Source organism: Lissotriton vulgaris, chromosome 12 (genome assembly GCF_964263255.1).
Source record: "Lissotriton vulgaris chromosome 12, aLisVul1.2, whole genome shotgun sequence".
NCBI lineage: Eukaryota > Metazoa > Chordata > Amphibia > Caudata > Salamandridae > Lissotriton > Lissotriton vulgaris.
Genome location: NC_141700.1, coordinates 14,600,983 through 14,616,755, shown reverse-complemented (window position 1 = coordinate 14,616,755; position 15,773 = coordinate 14,600,983). Strand labels below are relative to the sequence as shown.

The 15,773-nt window shown below is 52.4% G+C and overlaps 1 protein-coding gene across 1 annotated transcript in view; it reads left to right on the top strand.

The window, feature by feature from the left end:
* The first annotated feature begins 626 nt into the window (after positions 1 to 626).
* HCN2 (hyperpolarization activated cyclic nucleotide gated potassium and sodium channel 2) overlaps positions 627 to 15,773 on the top strand; it is a 259,302-nt gene continuing 244,155 nt past the window's right edge. The window contains exon 1 of the mRNA XM_086946741.1: positions 627 to 1,045. Coding sequence (XP_086802867.1) covers positions 627 to 1,045 — 419 coding nt within the window. The remainder of the gene's footprint in view (positions 1,046 to 15,773) is intronic.

The following is a 15,773-nucleotide window of genomic DNA, read 5'->3' as shown; positions in this document are numbered from 1 at the left end:
CCTTCCTCTCTCCTCCTTCCCTCTGTCCTTCCTCTCTCCTGCTTCCCCCTGTCCTTTCTCTCTCCTCCTTCCCTCTGTCCTTTCTCTCTCCTTCTTCCCCTCTGTCCTTTGGTTCTTCTTCCCCTCTGTCCTTTGTTTCTCCTTCGTTCCTTCCTCTCTCCTCCTTCCCTCTGTCCTTCCTCTCTCCTCCTTCCCTCTGCTCTTCCTCTCTCCTTCTTCCCCTCTGTCCTTTGGTTCTCCTTCTTCCCCTCTGTCCTTTGGTTCTCCTTCTTTCCTTCCTCTCTCCTCCTTCTCTCTGTCCTTCCTCTCTCCTTCTTCCCCTCTGTCCTTTGGTTCTCCTTCTTTCCTTCCTCTCTCCTCCTTCTCTCTGTCCTTCCTCTCTCCTTCTTCCCCTCTGTCCTTTGGTTCTCCTTCTTTCCTTCCTCTCTCCTCCTTCTCTCTGTCACGCCTCTCTACGCATCCTCCGCAGCCCATCCTCTGCCCCCTCTCTGGCCCGCCCCTGGTTGGCCCCTCCTCTGCCTCCTTCCAGCGCCCCCCCCCCCCCTCTCTCCTTCCATCCCTGGTCCCTCCCTGTGCCCTTCTCTCTCCTCCCTCGGTCCCTCCCTCACTCCCCTGGTCCCACTGCCATGGACGGGCGGGGAGGCAGCGCTTCTCCGGGCAGTGGAGGGATGAAGGGGTGCGGAGCCCCCCCAGACCCGGAAGCCGGGCCCCGGGGGCGGCGGAGCACCAGCGGCTCCGGTGGGGCCCCCACCAAGGGCAGCCCGAACGGGGAGTGCCGGCGGGAGCTGGGGGGCCCGGAGGGGCCCACCCGGGACCGGCCCAAGGTCTCCTTCTCGGCCGAGACGCGCAGCGGGTCCCCCCCGGCCCCGGAGGAGGGCCCCCCAGCCGGGCCCCCCTTCATGCAGCGCCAGCTCGGGGCCCTACTGCAGCCCGGCCTCAACAAGTTCTCGCTGCGGATGTTCGGGAGCGAGAAGGCGGTGGAGCGCGAGCAGGAGCGCGTGCGGCGCGCGGGGGCCTGGATCATACACCCCTACAGCGACTTCCGGTACGGGGGGGGGCGGGGGGGTCTGTGTCATGAGGGGTGAGGGTCTCTGCCAGGGGTGAGGGTCTGTGCCAGGGGTGAGGGTCTGTGCCAGGGGTGAGGGTCTGTGCCATGAGGGTCTGTGCCAGGGGTGAGGGTCTGTGCCATGAGGTGTGAGGGTATGTGCCAGGGATGAGGGTCTGTGGTTCTGTGCCAGGGTTGGTATGGGTCTGTGGTTCTATGCCAGGGTGGTATGGGTCTGTGGTTCTATGCCAGGGGTGGTATGGGTATGTGGTTCTATGCCAGGGGTGGTATGGGTCTGTGGTTCTATGCCAGGGTGGTATGGGTCTGTGGTTCTATGCCAGGGTGGTATGGGTCTGTGGTTCTATGCCAGGGGTGGTATGGGTATGTGGTTCTATGCCAGGGGTGGTATGGGTCTGTGGTTCTATGCCAGGGTGGTATGGGCCTGTGGTTCTATGGCAGGGGTGGTGGGGCCCTAAGCATCGACACCGACAGCGACACCTGGTAGAGGGCTGGCTGTGGTGTTTGCACCCTTGCAGGGCACTACCGCATGGAGGGGGGGGGGGGGGGTGCCAGGGGCGCTGGGGGCACACGCACCTACCACTGCAGCAGCTTCCGGTAAAGGGGGGCTCGTGGGAGATTGAGGGACCCTTCATCGACTTCCGGTGCTCTTGAGAGGGTGTGAGGGGTGCAGGTAGAAGGAATGCCCCAGGAGAGGATAGGTGTCGCCCCCCCCTGCATGTGCCGCAGGAGGGGTCCCGTGTCTGAGCCCCTCAACCGAAGTGGAGTGAAGGAGGTGCAGATGGGGGGCTGGGGGGGGGGGGTCCCCTCTTATTCCACTGATCAGAGGCGGCAGTGGAGCAGGGAGGCTTCAAGGCCAGGCCTGCGCAGGGGGCGGGGCGTGGAGCGCGTGACGCGTCACACACAGGTGACACCTCACACACAGGTGACCCCTCAAATAAATGAGGGCACAGGGTCCACCTGCCACGCAGACCATCACTGCAGTGACGTCACTCAGGACAGGCCTGACTCCCTTCAGAGGGGGTCCCACCGGCAGGTCAGGGGACAGCCCGAGGCTCCAGGACAGGTCAGGGGGGGGGGGTTCTCATCTATTCAGAGAGGACCTTATCCCTTCTTCACCGCAAGACGTTTGTGCTCTGTCCGGGGACAGGTGTCTGTCCTGAGGGTTCTGTCCAAGTGCTGAAATCTGTCTGTCCGTGGATCACTCATCCGTCGCGTCACCGCTGTCCACGGTGCTGAAGTGACGGCCTCTGTGGTCTGTCCAGGGCGCTGGACTCTGTCCGTGGACAGCTCTTCTGAGGCAGCGTCGGCGGATCTGTCAGTGGACTGGTCTTTGGGGCAGCACCTGTTGTTCTGGTGTCTGTCTGTCCGTGTTTTGCTTTCTGTGCCCACTAGTTTCAGTGACCGCGTCCGAGGTTGGCACAGGGGTAAAGGAGCTGTTTTTGTATACAGCGCCTTGCAGCTGCCACCGGGTTTGATGGCGCTAGCTTCCCAAACTATGGCATACTCCCCAAGGGGTGCATTAGTTCCACTGCTCCCCCCTCACAACCCCCCAGACTTGTGAAGTGACCCTCAGGCTGTGGCGGTGGTGGTACTAATGAGTCAGAGTGGAGGTAGACAGTATATGGAGAGAGGTGAAGGGTGAGGAATAGAGCAGAGCATTGGAGATGCTGAACTGGAAGCAAAGAGATACATGTAAAGATTCATAAGCATATGGAAGGTATACATGGATAAGGAAGGTAATATCTGTAGATTAAAGTTGTATTTAATAAACTCAGGCTTTCAAGTGTTGCTGTAATTTAAGCTGATGTATTCGTTTTTAGGTTCTATAGTGAAGCAATTGTAGATGAAGAGTTGCAGTCACCTATATACATGTTCAACATAGAATAATATAACCATAAGTAATATGTACATTTGTTAAGCAGAACTAATGAACATCTATATATTTATACACTTGATTATTGTACTCATATCTATGTACACATCTATAGTCCAAATACATGCTTATATAAGGAGGGATATACTGTGTATTTCTGTTTGCGTATGGTGCTTACGTGGGAAGAGCCAATTCTTGAGTAGTTTCTGAAGATAAGGTGGTTGTCGGTGGACCTTATGTTGGGGGTAAAGAGTCCATAGTTTGGCTGCTTGAACAGAGAAAGGTGGGCCACCCATGTTTTTTTCTTGTATCTTGGGATTTTGAGGCGAGTTACTGAATAACACTCTTTACAAAGCAAGTCGCTACAAGGACTTGCGGTAGTGGGGGCGCTGGAGTTTGGAATGGTATAATTTACTATTCCAACTCCAGTCTGCCCCACAGTAGGGAAGGTGTTGGATTGAAAATCTGACACCTTCCGCCCCTACCATAAGTCGTTGTAACGACTTGCGTTGTGATGGCATGTGATGTAGGAACGCATCGTTGTAATGACTTGTGCTGTAAATGATACATTGTAAAGGTTGCTTCCCAAGGTGCCGCTCTAGAGCGGAGGTTCCTTTGTTGAATGTCTTTGGTGATTTTATTCCTGATGAAGAGTGGTCCTATTCCACGTATCGCCTTGTGGGTGATACAAAGCAGCTTCAACGTGGATCTTCTGGCAACTTACCGGTACCCAATGCAGGGCTTTCAAGGAGGGGAGATGGGGTCTCGCGGTTTGATATGCAAGAGTAATCTGGCAGCCGAGTCCTGAATCTGTTGTAGTCTTTTCTTGGTCGTTAAAGGTGATCCATGGTAGAGGCTATTGGCGTAATCGAGTTTGGACAGAACAAGGGAGATGGTAGCTTGGACCCTGTGTGGAAATCTCGGGTGGGGAAGTTGTGTGGCAGGGGTTTTAAAGTAACAAAGCTTGACCTGATAGTTTGTCCACTTGTTGGTTCATTGATAGCTTGGAGTCCATGGTCATTCTGAGGTGTCTTACATCCTTGGATACTTTAGGCGGTGTTCACAGGTCGTCAGGCCAGGGAGCGAGTGGGTCATACTTTTTCCTCAGCTCTGAGGCAACTGAAAATTGGTGAGTTTCAATGTCTTTGAGGCTTCCATTGTGTGCCATCTGCATAGTTTTAGCACATGAGGGGGAACTGATGGAGCAGTGCCGGTAATGACTTCATGTAGATGTTGAAAAGCAAGGGCGAGATGATAGAGCCTTGAGGCGCCCGTGCTTTTGTGAAGTACGGTTTCAACTAGAAAGGTGAAGTATGGATGAAATGTGTTCTGAAGGTAGGATATGATCCAGTTGAGAGCTGTCCCCTCTATGCCGGCTTCATAGCGTCTTTGTATTAGAGTCTCATGGTCAACCGTGTCGAAGGCAGCAGAGAGGTCCAAGAGGAGTAGCGCAGCAACCCCGTGCGGTCAGCGGTGTTCTTAAGGCCTGCCCAGGTAGCAAGGAGGGCAGATTCAGAGCCTCTCCCTGGGTGGAATCCTGAAAGTATGGCATTATCTTCAATGAATTGTGACATCTGGGCGAACGCTGCTTATCAGTTTGCCGGGTGAAGGTACATTTGTAATTGGTCTGTAGGTTAAGTGGTTCTAAGTTTTTTTTTTCTTAGCAATGGGCGTATGTATGACTTTTATAGGTCTTCTGGAAATAGTCCCGTAGTTAAGGAACTGTTGATGATTCTTCTTACTGGTGCAGCAGCAGCAGAGGGAGTTGGAAGAATTTTTTTTGAAGGTTTGTGGTGGACAAGGTTCAGGAGGGCTGCCGCAGGCTTTCTCGCTTTAACCAGGTGAAAGATCAAGTGAATGACCCCAGGTGGTATATGAGTGAACCCATAGGTGGTATGTGAGTGAACACACAGGTGGTATGTGAGTGAACACACAGGTGGTGCATGAAAAAACCTGCAGATGGTACGTGAATGAACCCGCAGATGACCTGTGAAAGAATCCGCAGGTGGCATATTGAAGAACCCGCAGGCGGTATGTGAAAACTCCCATGCACTCCAGTGTCTTCTCAGCGCTATCTTGCACCGAGTGCTTTGCCCAAGGCAAGATGTGACTGCTCACCCTCAGCAGGAAGTTGTGACTACAGATATTTGTAGTAGGGTGCCCTACATTGACGGTAGGCAGGTTTAACATATCATATCTGTGCTAATGGGGTCGAGGCCACGGGGTTCGATGTAGTGGGGGCTTCCATGATACCTCGGGGTTGGGGGGGGAGAGAACAGTGCCTGGAGCATGTTGTCCCACCCAGGTCAAAGCACCCTCTGCTGTGGTCATGGGTCTGTAGACCCCAGCACACTCTAGACGTGGGGGCGGAGCAGGGACGCACATTTACACAGTCCAGTCTGGGGGAGGGGCGGGGCATCTTCCATCCAAACCTTGACCTGCTGACAGTTGTGGAGAGACACTCCCAATCCTGGCATTCAGATCTGAAACAAGTTGCAGTGAAGAGGGCGTCTGCATGATGACCGCAAGAGAGATGAGCCAAGGACAAAAATTTATTTTGGGATTTTTGGGGGGGGGGCATTTTTGTCCCACTTAAACCAAAGCAGATTATTTTTCAGTTCACAGATTTCAAGACTAAAAATGATTCATCTCCGTCTTTCTCCCTGAAAGTAAAACATTGACATTTGTCCCCCAGGTAACCCTGGAATAGAACCCCCCTTGGGTGTGCTTCACATAACAAGAACCCCCAATCAGACATCAGAACCGCGACTCACCGATGAAGAAACTACAAGCCGCCACCAAAACCCAATTCCAACTACAACTAATGGAAATATCATTTCTTTACAAGACCAGAAGCTACCATTATGCATTTATCGTTTAAATGCCACTTCACGCAGCACTTAGAAGTACATTACATCATAACACAAGTACAACCTCGAATAGAGCAGTGTCGAGACATAACAGGTCCCTGCACGGAACAATCCTCCTCCCCGCAAAGATAAGTAGCAATTTACTCTCATTCTTTATGACTTTAATTGTAATTTGCTTACCCTTTATTTATAGCCTGATTCTATGATAGGCTCATTTTTTCCTTGGTTTCCAATTTATGGAAACGCTCTCCTACCTTTGTTTTCAGCGTTGTCTCTTCCCTAATTAATTGGCTTCGTTTTGAGCCCGGCCTCCAGACTTGACTGGGAACTCCCAGGCGAGTCCTCCTCCTCACCGTGCCCCTCCTTCATTTCTAGGCCGCAAGTCGAAGGAGCGGTGTCTCTGTAAACGGAAACCTCCACCTGTGGAAGAGGTGTGGCGCAGCGGCCAGCGCGACTGATGCTGGGGATCATAGTTCTATCGGCAGGGGTCTGCCCAGCACCATGTGACTCTGAGCAATAGCTCGCTTAATCTTCCCGACGGCCCCCAGCGCCTTGACACCTTCGGGTAATTGTTTGCGCTTTACAAATACTGGACATTTACATTTACCTGCTTTCATTGCTTGGGAACCGCGGGTTTCTTTTGACCCGCTGTGCGGCACGTTTAAGGGAGTGCCCGTCTCAGCTTCAAGGCCCGCCGCACGTGCCCCGAAAGCCTGTTCGGAGGTGTGCGGCGGGGTTTACTAGACATTAGGAATTTGAGGAAAGCCTCAGGCAACGTCTCCATGTCCCGCGGGACTACCGCCATTTTGGTTTGGGCTAGAAACCGCTATTGTATTGGAATTCCACGCTGCCGCGCACTAGGGATACTGCAACGCATCCGTTGATGGTTACAGTATCTCCTCACTCAGCTTGTCCTCCGGGGTCGCATGAGCACCATCGTTAGCGTTTGGCTGTTTTTGACGCTTGGTTGCCTTGTTTGGCCCAATTTCATGTCCTAATGTCTGATCAGTGAAAAGCTTCCCTTGTGATCCCTGAGGGTGCTATTAATGAAGAAATAATTAAGAGGGTAATCCTCCATGAGACGTGTAACTGTGTATGCGAGACAATCAGCGAGGCAAGAGGCACAGCAGGGGCTCAGGTTCCGGACCATGGACCATCTCGGGGGAGACTCCGGCGATAAGGGGGGCACGAAGAAGAGGCACCTCAAAGATGAGGGGCGGTCTAAGCCCCTCAAAAGGGAGTGGTGCGCTCCGCAGCCTGAACGAGAGAGGCGCCCAGTGCGTCACAAAGGATCTGGGTGACCCTCGCGGCACAAAACCATTGGATACTCAAGACATTGAGCTATTGGGACCGATAATGATCAGACGTCTGACAAGTATGTTCTCGACCTTGACCAGGAAGATCTAGGTGGGAATGACCCCTTCACTGAGGATTCAGTTCCCTGTTCTTCCTAAGACGTGATTAAAAACTCTCTAGGGGAGATGTTTCCCCCCACAACATCCCAGGAGTGCCGAGTGGTGGCCCCTCGAGCATGCCGGCAATTTTATAAGAAGGTGGATCAGAAATCCACTGGAAACAAGACAAGTGCCGTCTCCTTAAGGCCAAAAGCTCCAGGCTGGTAATTCACAACCAGGTATGCCTTACTCAAAAGCCGGACCCAGCGCTTATCACCTTCCTTTTCAAAATGAACAGAGACCCCCGAAAAGTGCTTGAAACTTTGTTAGGGCCGCCTCCCAGATGTTGTTGGCTCTCTGGCCAGGTTAATCGAATGACATCACAGGACTCGCCCTAGACTGGCCTTCCGAGAGGCTGGAGCAGCTGCAATGGGTCTTTTGGGAGCACAAACGCAGGACTGAATGCTGAGAGGCAAAGAGTCCGCACGAAGATCAGCCCCAAACAGGGGGATCGCTGAGGAGGCCTCAGAAAACCCTAAAGGGCTTCTCTTCGGGGCAAATATGGGTTTGGGTAAAAGACAGGAAGACATGGCGCTCTAGCCGGTTCGATTATACGTTGGGTGCCTAGTAGGTCCGATATCACGGTGCGGACAGGTCAGGGGACTAGTTGTATTTCGTTTGTTCTGATCAAGATTGAATTATAAGGTACCCTTTAACGTCGCTGGATTTCGACTTCATTTACTTGAACTTTGTCTTCACTTATCTGGTTCTAGCAGAAGGAGCGGGTCCTTTTGATTCGTGTGCACACCTCTTGTCTTCATTTCTTCAGCCTGGGCACATATGTGGGTCCGTTCACCGCCCCTGACAAGGCCCGGAGCAGCGCGGGCCGGGTTCACCGCCAGGTATTATGGGTCGGTCCGGTAGGAGGGGGCGTTCTGCCGGCCAAGCCCTCCAAAGGGCCCAATTCAACATCCTAACTCCTCAGATTTGCGGGGTCACAGTAGGATTAAAGGCAGGAGTGTAGCAAAGATTGTTTTAGTTTGTCGAGTTCTTGAGAGTATCAGGTACAGAAGGCCACCAGACTTAGATATCTAACTTTGTGGGGAGTGAGATTATTTCATGTTCTTTTCTTGTGCGGTTAACACATTTGTGTGACCCAAAAGACTTGCATGAAACTTAAGTAAAGACTTTGGTTAACTTCATGCCCTAGTTTCCTAGGTTAAGGCATTGGCGACGAGTAACGGACTCAGCTGCCCCTCAGGGGTTACTAATAGAACAAAGACTTTGTCCAATGGCATCTTTTATCCAGGATATGATTCATGCAGAAATATGTGTAGTTGATTGCATGATGGAATATCATTCCTGTATCAATGAGTTTCTTCCTGATGGTGTTAAGCAGATGTTGAGTTCCTTTGTCAAGCAGTCACCACAGCAACGACTGCAAGGTGGGTTAGATGTGTTATGCCGCGAGCTAGCGTTGGCTTACAAGACCTTGGTGCACATTCTTTGAAAGGTGCCACGGCTGGTCAGGCCCTCTGGAGAGGTGGAAGACATTATGAGAGCGGCTAAATGGTCTTATGCTTTCACATCTGCCAAAGATGATTGTAAACCTATTCAACACATGTCCGGGGTGGTTTTGGAGGGCTACCAGCATGCAGAATGGTAGCCTCTGGTCTTGAGATGAAATAGCGATTCACAGAATTAAACAACAACACAATCTGAATTTCATTAAAGACACAGAGGCTAACACTATCCCTCCCTCCCCTCCCTTCTGTTGAGGTTGAGTTTTTGCATAAAAGTGTAAAACAAAGAAAAGAGAAAATAAGGGTTGATATAATATTCACATTTATTTTACAGATTTACTTAAGAAGTGGTATTGTAATGTGATATTTATTTGTAGTTTTTTTACCACCTTCGAACAGTTTCTCAAAGAATATCTCTTTCAGATAAACACAATAATGTGGGTCTTCGTAATGGCTGCTTTGTACTCCTCGTTTATCCAAGGGAAGGAAAGCGAGGTTATGTACAAGTCCAACATTTGAAAGAAGAGGATTGCTCCGCGTGGGGCCTTTTATGAGTAGCCGTTGTTCTAGTCTAGATTGTTGTGATGTGATGCACTTCTAAGTGCTGCATGGAGTGGGGTTAAAAACATAAATGCATAATGGTAGCCTCCGTGTCTTTAATGAAATTCACATTCACTTGGTATTCAGTTTTGAAAATCGCGATTTCCATGCTAGGTCCGAGACTGCGCATCGTTTTTTCATAAAGTGTCACCCAGGGGAGGGGAGGAGGGGCTTATCTACCTTGAGAATTAGAGTTAAATAGAAGTTGCAGGAGAGAACAACCTATATAGATGCCCCAAGCAGACTCTAAACGGGGGACCCCAGGGCCGGAAGAGGCCCCCAAATGTGACGATGCTTACCCGAGATCCTGGCCCTTCGAGGGGATATTGGGCTCCTCTGCTGCTGACTCCATGTGGGGGGTGCAGAATTTGACCCAGTGTAAGTTGATACCACAATCTTGTACCTTCTGTGTTAGGAGAGGGTCAGTCGTGGCCTCCCCGTTGAAATGGGGTGCTGTGTGGGTGCAGCCCCCCCGGTCCTACCTGACCTCTCTGTGCGCTGCCTACTGACACCTTTGTTACTGTGTGTGTGTTGTGGGGGGAGCGATTAATGCATGTGCTGCCCTGCGCCATGTTTAGGGTGGAACCGCGACATTCTATTTACTGGGAAGAGTGAGAGGCGGGAAATGGGAGGAGTCACGTGCTGCGTGAGGTGCTCAACCGAATACAGTAAAAGGGGGGGTCTGAGGCGGTCTACGGAGTGCAGTGTAACGAGGCATCTGAGGTGGTCTACAGAGTGAAGTGTAACGAGGTGTCTGAGGCGGTCTACGGAGTGCAGTGTAACGAGGAGTCTGAGGCAGTGTACGGAGTGCAGTCTAATGAGGAGTCTGAGGCGGTGTACGGAGTGCAGTGTAACGAGGAGTCTGAGATGGTCTACAGAGTGAAGTGTAACGAGGTGTCTGAGGCGGTCTACAGAGTGCAGTGTAACGAGGGTTCTGAGGCGGTCTACAGAGTGAAGTGTAACGAGGTGTCTGAGGCGGTCTACAGAGTGCAGTGTAACGAGGGGTCTGAGGCGGTCTACGGAGTGCAGTCTAACGAGGAGTCTGAGGCAGTGTACTTAGTGCAGTGTAACGAGGAGTCTGAGACGGTCTACAGAGTGCAGTGTAACGAGGGGTCTGAGGCGGTCTACGGAGTGCAGTCTAACGAGGAGTCTGAGGCGGTCTACGGAGTGCAGTCTAATGAGGAGTCTGAGGCGGTGTACGGAGTGCAGTGTAACGAGGAGTCTGAGGTGGTCTACAGAGTGCAGTGTAACGAGGAGTCTGAGGCGGTGTACGGAGTGCAGTGTAACGAGGAGTCTGAGGTGGTCTACAGAGTGCAGTGTAACGAGGAGTCTGAGGCGGTTTATGGAGTGCAGTGTAACGAGGAGTCTGAGGCGGTCAACGAAGTGCAGTGTAACGAGGAGTCTGAGGCGGTCAACGAAGTGCAGTGTAACGAGGAGTCTGAGGCAGTGTACGGAGTGCAGTGTAACGAGGAGTCTGAGGCTGTTTACGGAGCGCAGTATAACGAGGAGTCTGAGGCGGTCAACGAAGTGCAGTGTAACGAGGAGTCTGAGGCGGTTTACGAGTGCAGTCTAATGAGGAGTCTGAGGCTGTTTACGGAGCGCAGTATAACGAGGAGTCTGAGGCGGTCTACAGAGTGCAGTGTAACGAGGAGTCTGAGGCTGTTTACGGAGCGCAGTATAACGAGGAGTCTGAGGCGGTCTATGGAGTGCATTGTAACGAGGAGTCTGAGGCGGTCTACAGAGTGCAGTGTAACGAGGAGTCTGAGGCGGTTTACGGAGTGCAGTCTAATGAGGAGTCTGAGGCGGTGTACGGAGTGCAGTGTAACGAGGAGTCTGAGGTGGTCTACAGAGTGCAGTGTAACGAGGAGTCTGAGGCGGTGTACGGAGTGCAGTGTAACGAGGAGTCTGAGGCGGTTTATGGAGTGCAGTGTAACGAGGAGTCTGAGGCGGTCAACGAAGTGCAGTGTAACGAGGAGTCTGAGGCGGTCAACGAAGTGCAGTGTAACGAGGAGTCTGAGGCAGTGTACGGAGTGCAGTGTAACGAGGAGTCTGAGGCTGTTTACGGAGCGCAGTATAACGAGGAGTCTGAGGCGGTCAACGAAGTGCAGTGTAACGAGGAGTCTGAGGCGGTCTACAGAGTGAAGTGTAACGAGGTGTCTGAGGCGGTCTACGGAGTGCAGTGTAACGAGGAGTCTGAGGCGGTCTATGGAGTGCATTGTAACGAGGAGTCTGAGGCGGTCTACAGAGTGCAGTGTAACGAGGGGTCTGAGGCGGTCTACGGAGTGCAGTCTAACGAGGAGTCTGAGGCAGTGTAACGAGGAGTCTGAGGCTGTCTACAGAGTGCGGCGTAACGAGGAGTCTGAGGCGGTTTACGAAGTGCAGTCTAACGAGGAGTCTGAGGCAGTCTACGGAGTGCAGTCTAACGAGGAGTCTGAGGCAGTGTACGGAGTGCAGTGTAACGAGGAGTCTGAGGCTGTCTACAGAGTGCGGCGTAACGAGGAGTCTGAGGCGGTTTACGAAGTGCAGTCTAACGAGGAGTCTGAGGCTGTTTACGGAGTGCAGTGTAACGAGGAGTCTGAGACGGTCTACAGAGTGCAGTGTAAGGAGGAGTCTGAGGCGGTCTACGGAGTGCAGTGTAACGAGGAGTCTGAGGCGATGTACGGAGTGCAGTGTAACGAGGAGTCTGAGGCGGTGTACGGAGTGCAGTGTAACGAGGAGTCTGAGGCTGTCTACAGAGTGCAGTCTAACGAGGAGTCTGAGGCGGTCTACGGAGTGCAGTGTAACGAGGAGTCTGAGGTGGTCTACAGAGTGCAGTGTAACGAGGAGTCTGAGGCGATGTACGGAGTGCAGTGTAACGAGGAGTCTGAGGCGGTGTACGGAGTGCAGTGTAACGAGGAGTCTGAGGCTGTCTACAGAGTGCAGTCTAACGAGGAGTCTGAGGCGGTCTACGGAGTGCAGTGTAACGAGGAGTCTGAGGCGATGTACGGAGTGCAGTGTGACGAGGAGTCTGAGGCGATGTACGGAGTGCAGTGTGACGAGGAGTCTGAGGCGGTCTGCGGAGTGCAGTATAAGGCGCTTTCTAAGGCGCTGACCATAGTGTGCCGTGAGGAGCTTCTCCCGCGCTGTATAAGGCATGCTGGAGTTCTCCAGAGGGCTGCGTAGGGTACATTGTGAACATCTGTGCTACGGCATCAAGAGGCACTGCAGAAACATCTGTCTCCACTTGGCTATGATTAATTAAATGTAATCAATGCCCGGTGTGAGGCGCCGCCTCACCGCGCGCTCTGGGTGCGGTCTGTTATTACAGGTAAATAACTTGTTTCCTTCCGCATGAGCTGTGCCGTGCAACGTGACAGCTGCGCGTGCGTCCGAGGGAGGGGCGTGGCTTCCACCATTACCGCACGAGGCGTGACGAGGTGTGTCTGTCACAGAGCAGTGGTCTGTCTGCTGTAGAATGAGATGCTGTGAGTCCTTTGTGGTGAATAATGATGTGGCAGAGACTCTCTGGTGCAGATTGAAGTGACGCAGGCTCTATGTGGTGAATAATGATGTGGCACAGACTCTCACAGACTCTCTCTGGTGCAGATTGAAGTGACGTAGGCTCTGTGTGGTGAATAATGATGTGGCACAGACTCTCACAGACTCTCTGTGGTGCACAAATAGATGACGCAGGTTCTATGTGGTGAATAATGATGTGGCACAGACTCTCTCTGGTGCAGAATGAAGTGACCCGGGCTCTATGTGGTGTATAATGATGTGGCACAGACTCTCACAGACTCTCTCTGGTGCAGAAGGAAGTGACGTAGGCACTGTGTGTTGAATAATGATGAGGCACCGACTCTCACAGACTCTCTGGTGCACAAATAGATGACGCGGGTTCTTTGTGGTGAATAATGATGTGGCATAGACTCTCACAGACTCTCTCTGGTGCAGAAGGAAGTGCCGTAGGCTCTGTGTGGTGAATAATGATGTGGCACAGACTCTCACAGACTCTCTGGTGCACAAATAGATGACGCGGGTTCTTTGTGGTGAATAATGATGTGGCATAGACTCTCACAGACTCTCTCTGGTGCAGAAGGAAGTGACGTAGGCTCTGTGTGGTGAAAAATGATGTGGCACAGACTCTCACAGACTCTCTGGTGCACAAATAGATGACACGGGTTCTTTGTGGTGAATAATGATGTGGCATAGACTCTCACAGACTCTCTCTGGTGCAGAAGGAAGTGCCGTAGGCTCTGTGTGGTGAATAATGATGTGGCACAGACTCTCACAGACTCTCTGGTGCACAAATAGATGACGCGGGTTCTTTGTGGTGAATAATGATGTGGCATAGACTCTCACAGACTCTCTCTGGTGCAGAAGGAAGTGACGTAGGCTCTGTGTGGTGAAAAATGATGTGGCACAGACTCTCACAGACTCTCTGGTGCACAAATAGATGACGCGGGTTCTTTGTGGTGAATAATGATGTGGCATAGACTCTCTCTGGTGCAGAAGGAAGTGCCGTAGGCTCTGTGTGGTGAATAATGATGTGGCACAGACTCTCACAGACTCTCTGGTGCACAAATAGATGACGCTGGTTCTGTGTGGTGAATAATGATGTGGCACAGACTCTCACAGACTCTCTGGTGCAGAATGAGGTGACGCAGGTTCTGTTTGGTGAACCAGGTGGCGTGGGCTCTGTGTTGGCAATGATGTGGGGAATGATGTGGGGACGCGGGCTCTGTGTTGGCAATGATGTGGGGACGCGGGCTCTCTGTGGGGATTGATGTGGGGACGCGGGCTCTGTGTTGGCAATGATGTGGTGACGCGGGCTCTCTGTGGGGAATGATGTGGGGACGCGGGCTCTCTGTGGGGATTGATGAGGGGACGCGGGCTCTCTGTGGGGATTGATGTGGGACGCGGGCTCTCTGTGGGGATTGATGTGGGGACGCGGGCTCTCTGTGGGGATTGATGTGGGGACGCGGGCTCTGTGTTGGCAATGATGTGGTGACGCGGGCTCTCTGTGGGGAATGATGTGGGGACGCGGGCTCTCTGTGGGGATTGATGAGGGGACGCGGGCTCTCTGTGGGGATTGATGTGGGGACGCGGGCTCTCTGTGGGGATTGATGTGGGGACGCGGGCTCTCTGTGGGGATTGATGTGGGACGCGGGCTCTCTGTGGGGATTGATGTGGGACGCGGGCTCTCTGTGGGGATTGATGTGGGGACGCGGGCTCTCTGTGGGGATTGATGTGGGACGCGGGCTCTCTGTGGGGATTGATGTGGGGACGCGGGCTCTCTGTGGGGATTGATGAGGGGACGCGGGCTCTCTGTGGGGATTGATGTGGGACGCGGGCTTTCTGTGGTGAAATACATATCCCCCTCCATTTATAGGATGAATTTTAATGAGTATAAATATTTCACAATATATGTGAGCTATACACAGCCACATTGCAAGCAGGAGCCCTGAAAGCCCGCTGGGGTGGGGGAAGGGCTCCCTGGGTAGCAATCACAGCCCGAGGAGCGGATTTGACACAAGTATATCATGTCTATTTATAGGGTTTCTTTCCTCTACTTGCATTCAATAACTGCCATAGTGCAATAATCAGATATTTCTAGGAAATCTAATTAATCACCTTAAATTGGTCGCTTTGTGTGGCTTAACGAGATGGAAATGACCCCCCACGGCGCTAAATTAGGCAAGGAATGCCCCCCGCGGCTACGGACCAGGTAGATTCTGCTGTTTGAACTAGGTGACGCGGATCCCATCAGAAAGGAGGCAGGGCTCTGTTCCCCTCTGCTGAATGAGGCAACAATTACTCCTGGGAGGTTTAAACGAGGTGTGCCTTACTCTTCAGTCTGCTGGATGAGGTACAGGCACTCCCTCGGATTCTGAGTGAGGTAGACGCGCCTGTCGCCGCGCCCATGAGGTGAGCGAGGTAGGTAGTAGCTGCCACTGTGGTGAAAGGTAGCAGGTGCGCCATGTGAGTGGGTTGCGCTCCTGGGTGAGGTAGGGTAAGGTATTCCCTCTCCTGAGTAGGGTTACAGTCACGCTCTATGGACTGCCTCCCTAGGCGTAGTGTGTGCTTCTTGGCGCTTCATGAGGTCCATGGACCGCTCACGGTGCTAAACCAGGTGAAAGGGACTGTTGGTGATGGGTTAAGAATGAGGTAAACTCAGCTTTTCACGGAGTTGCATGAGTTCAAGAGCTGCATGTAGGGTTCAGTGAGGGAAGACTTACTGTTCTCTCTGCTGGACGAGGTAACAGTGAGTCTCTTTGCTTCAGAGTAAAGGAGGGGTTCCCTGCATGGGGTACAGCTATCTCTACCTATCGGGATTGGGGTCAAAGTAACCCTTACATGGTAATGAAAGCGTCACAGCAGTTCTGAGTCAGATAAAGGATTCTCTTCACAGCTGAGGTGAGGGTAGGTTACAGACCTCAAAGTTGGGGAAAGGGGGAGTTTTATAGG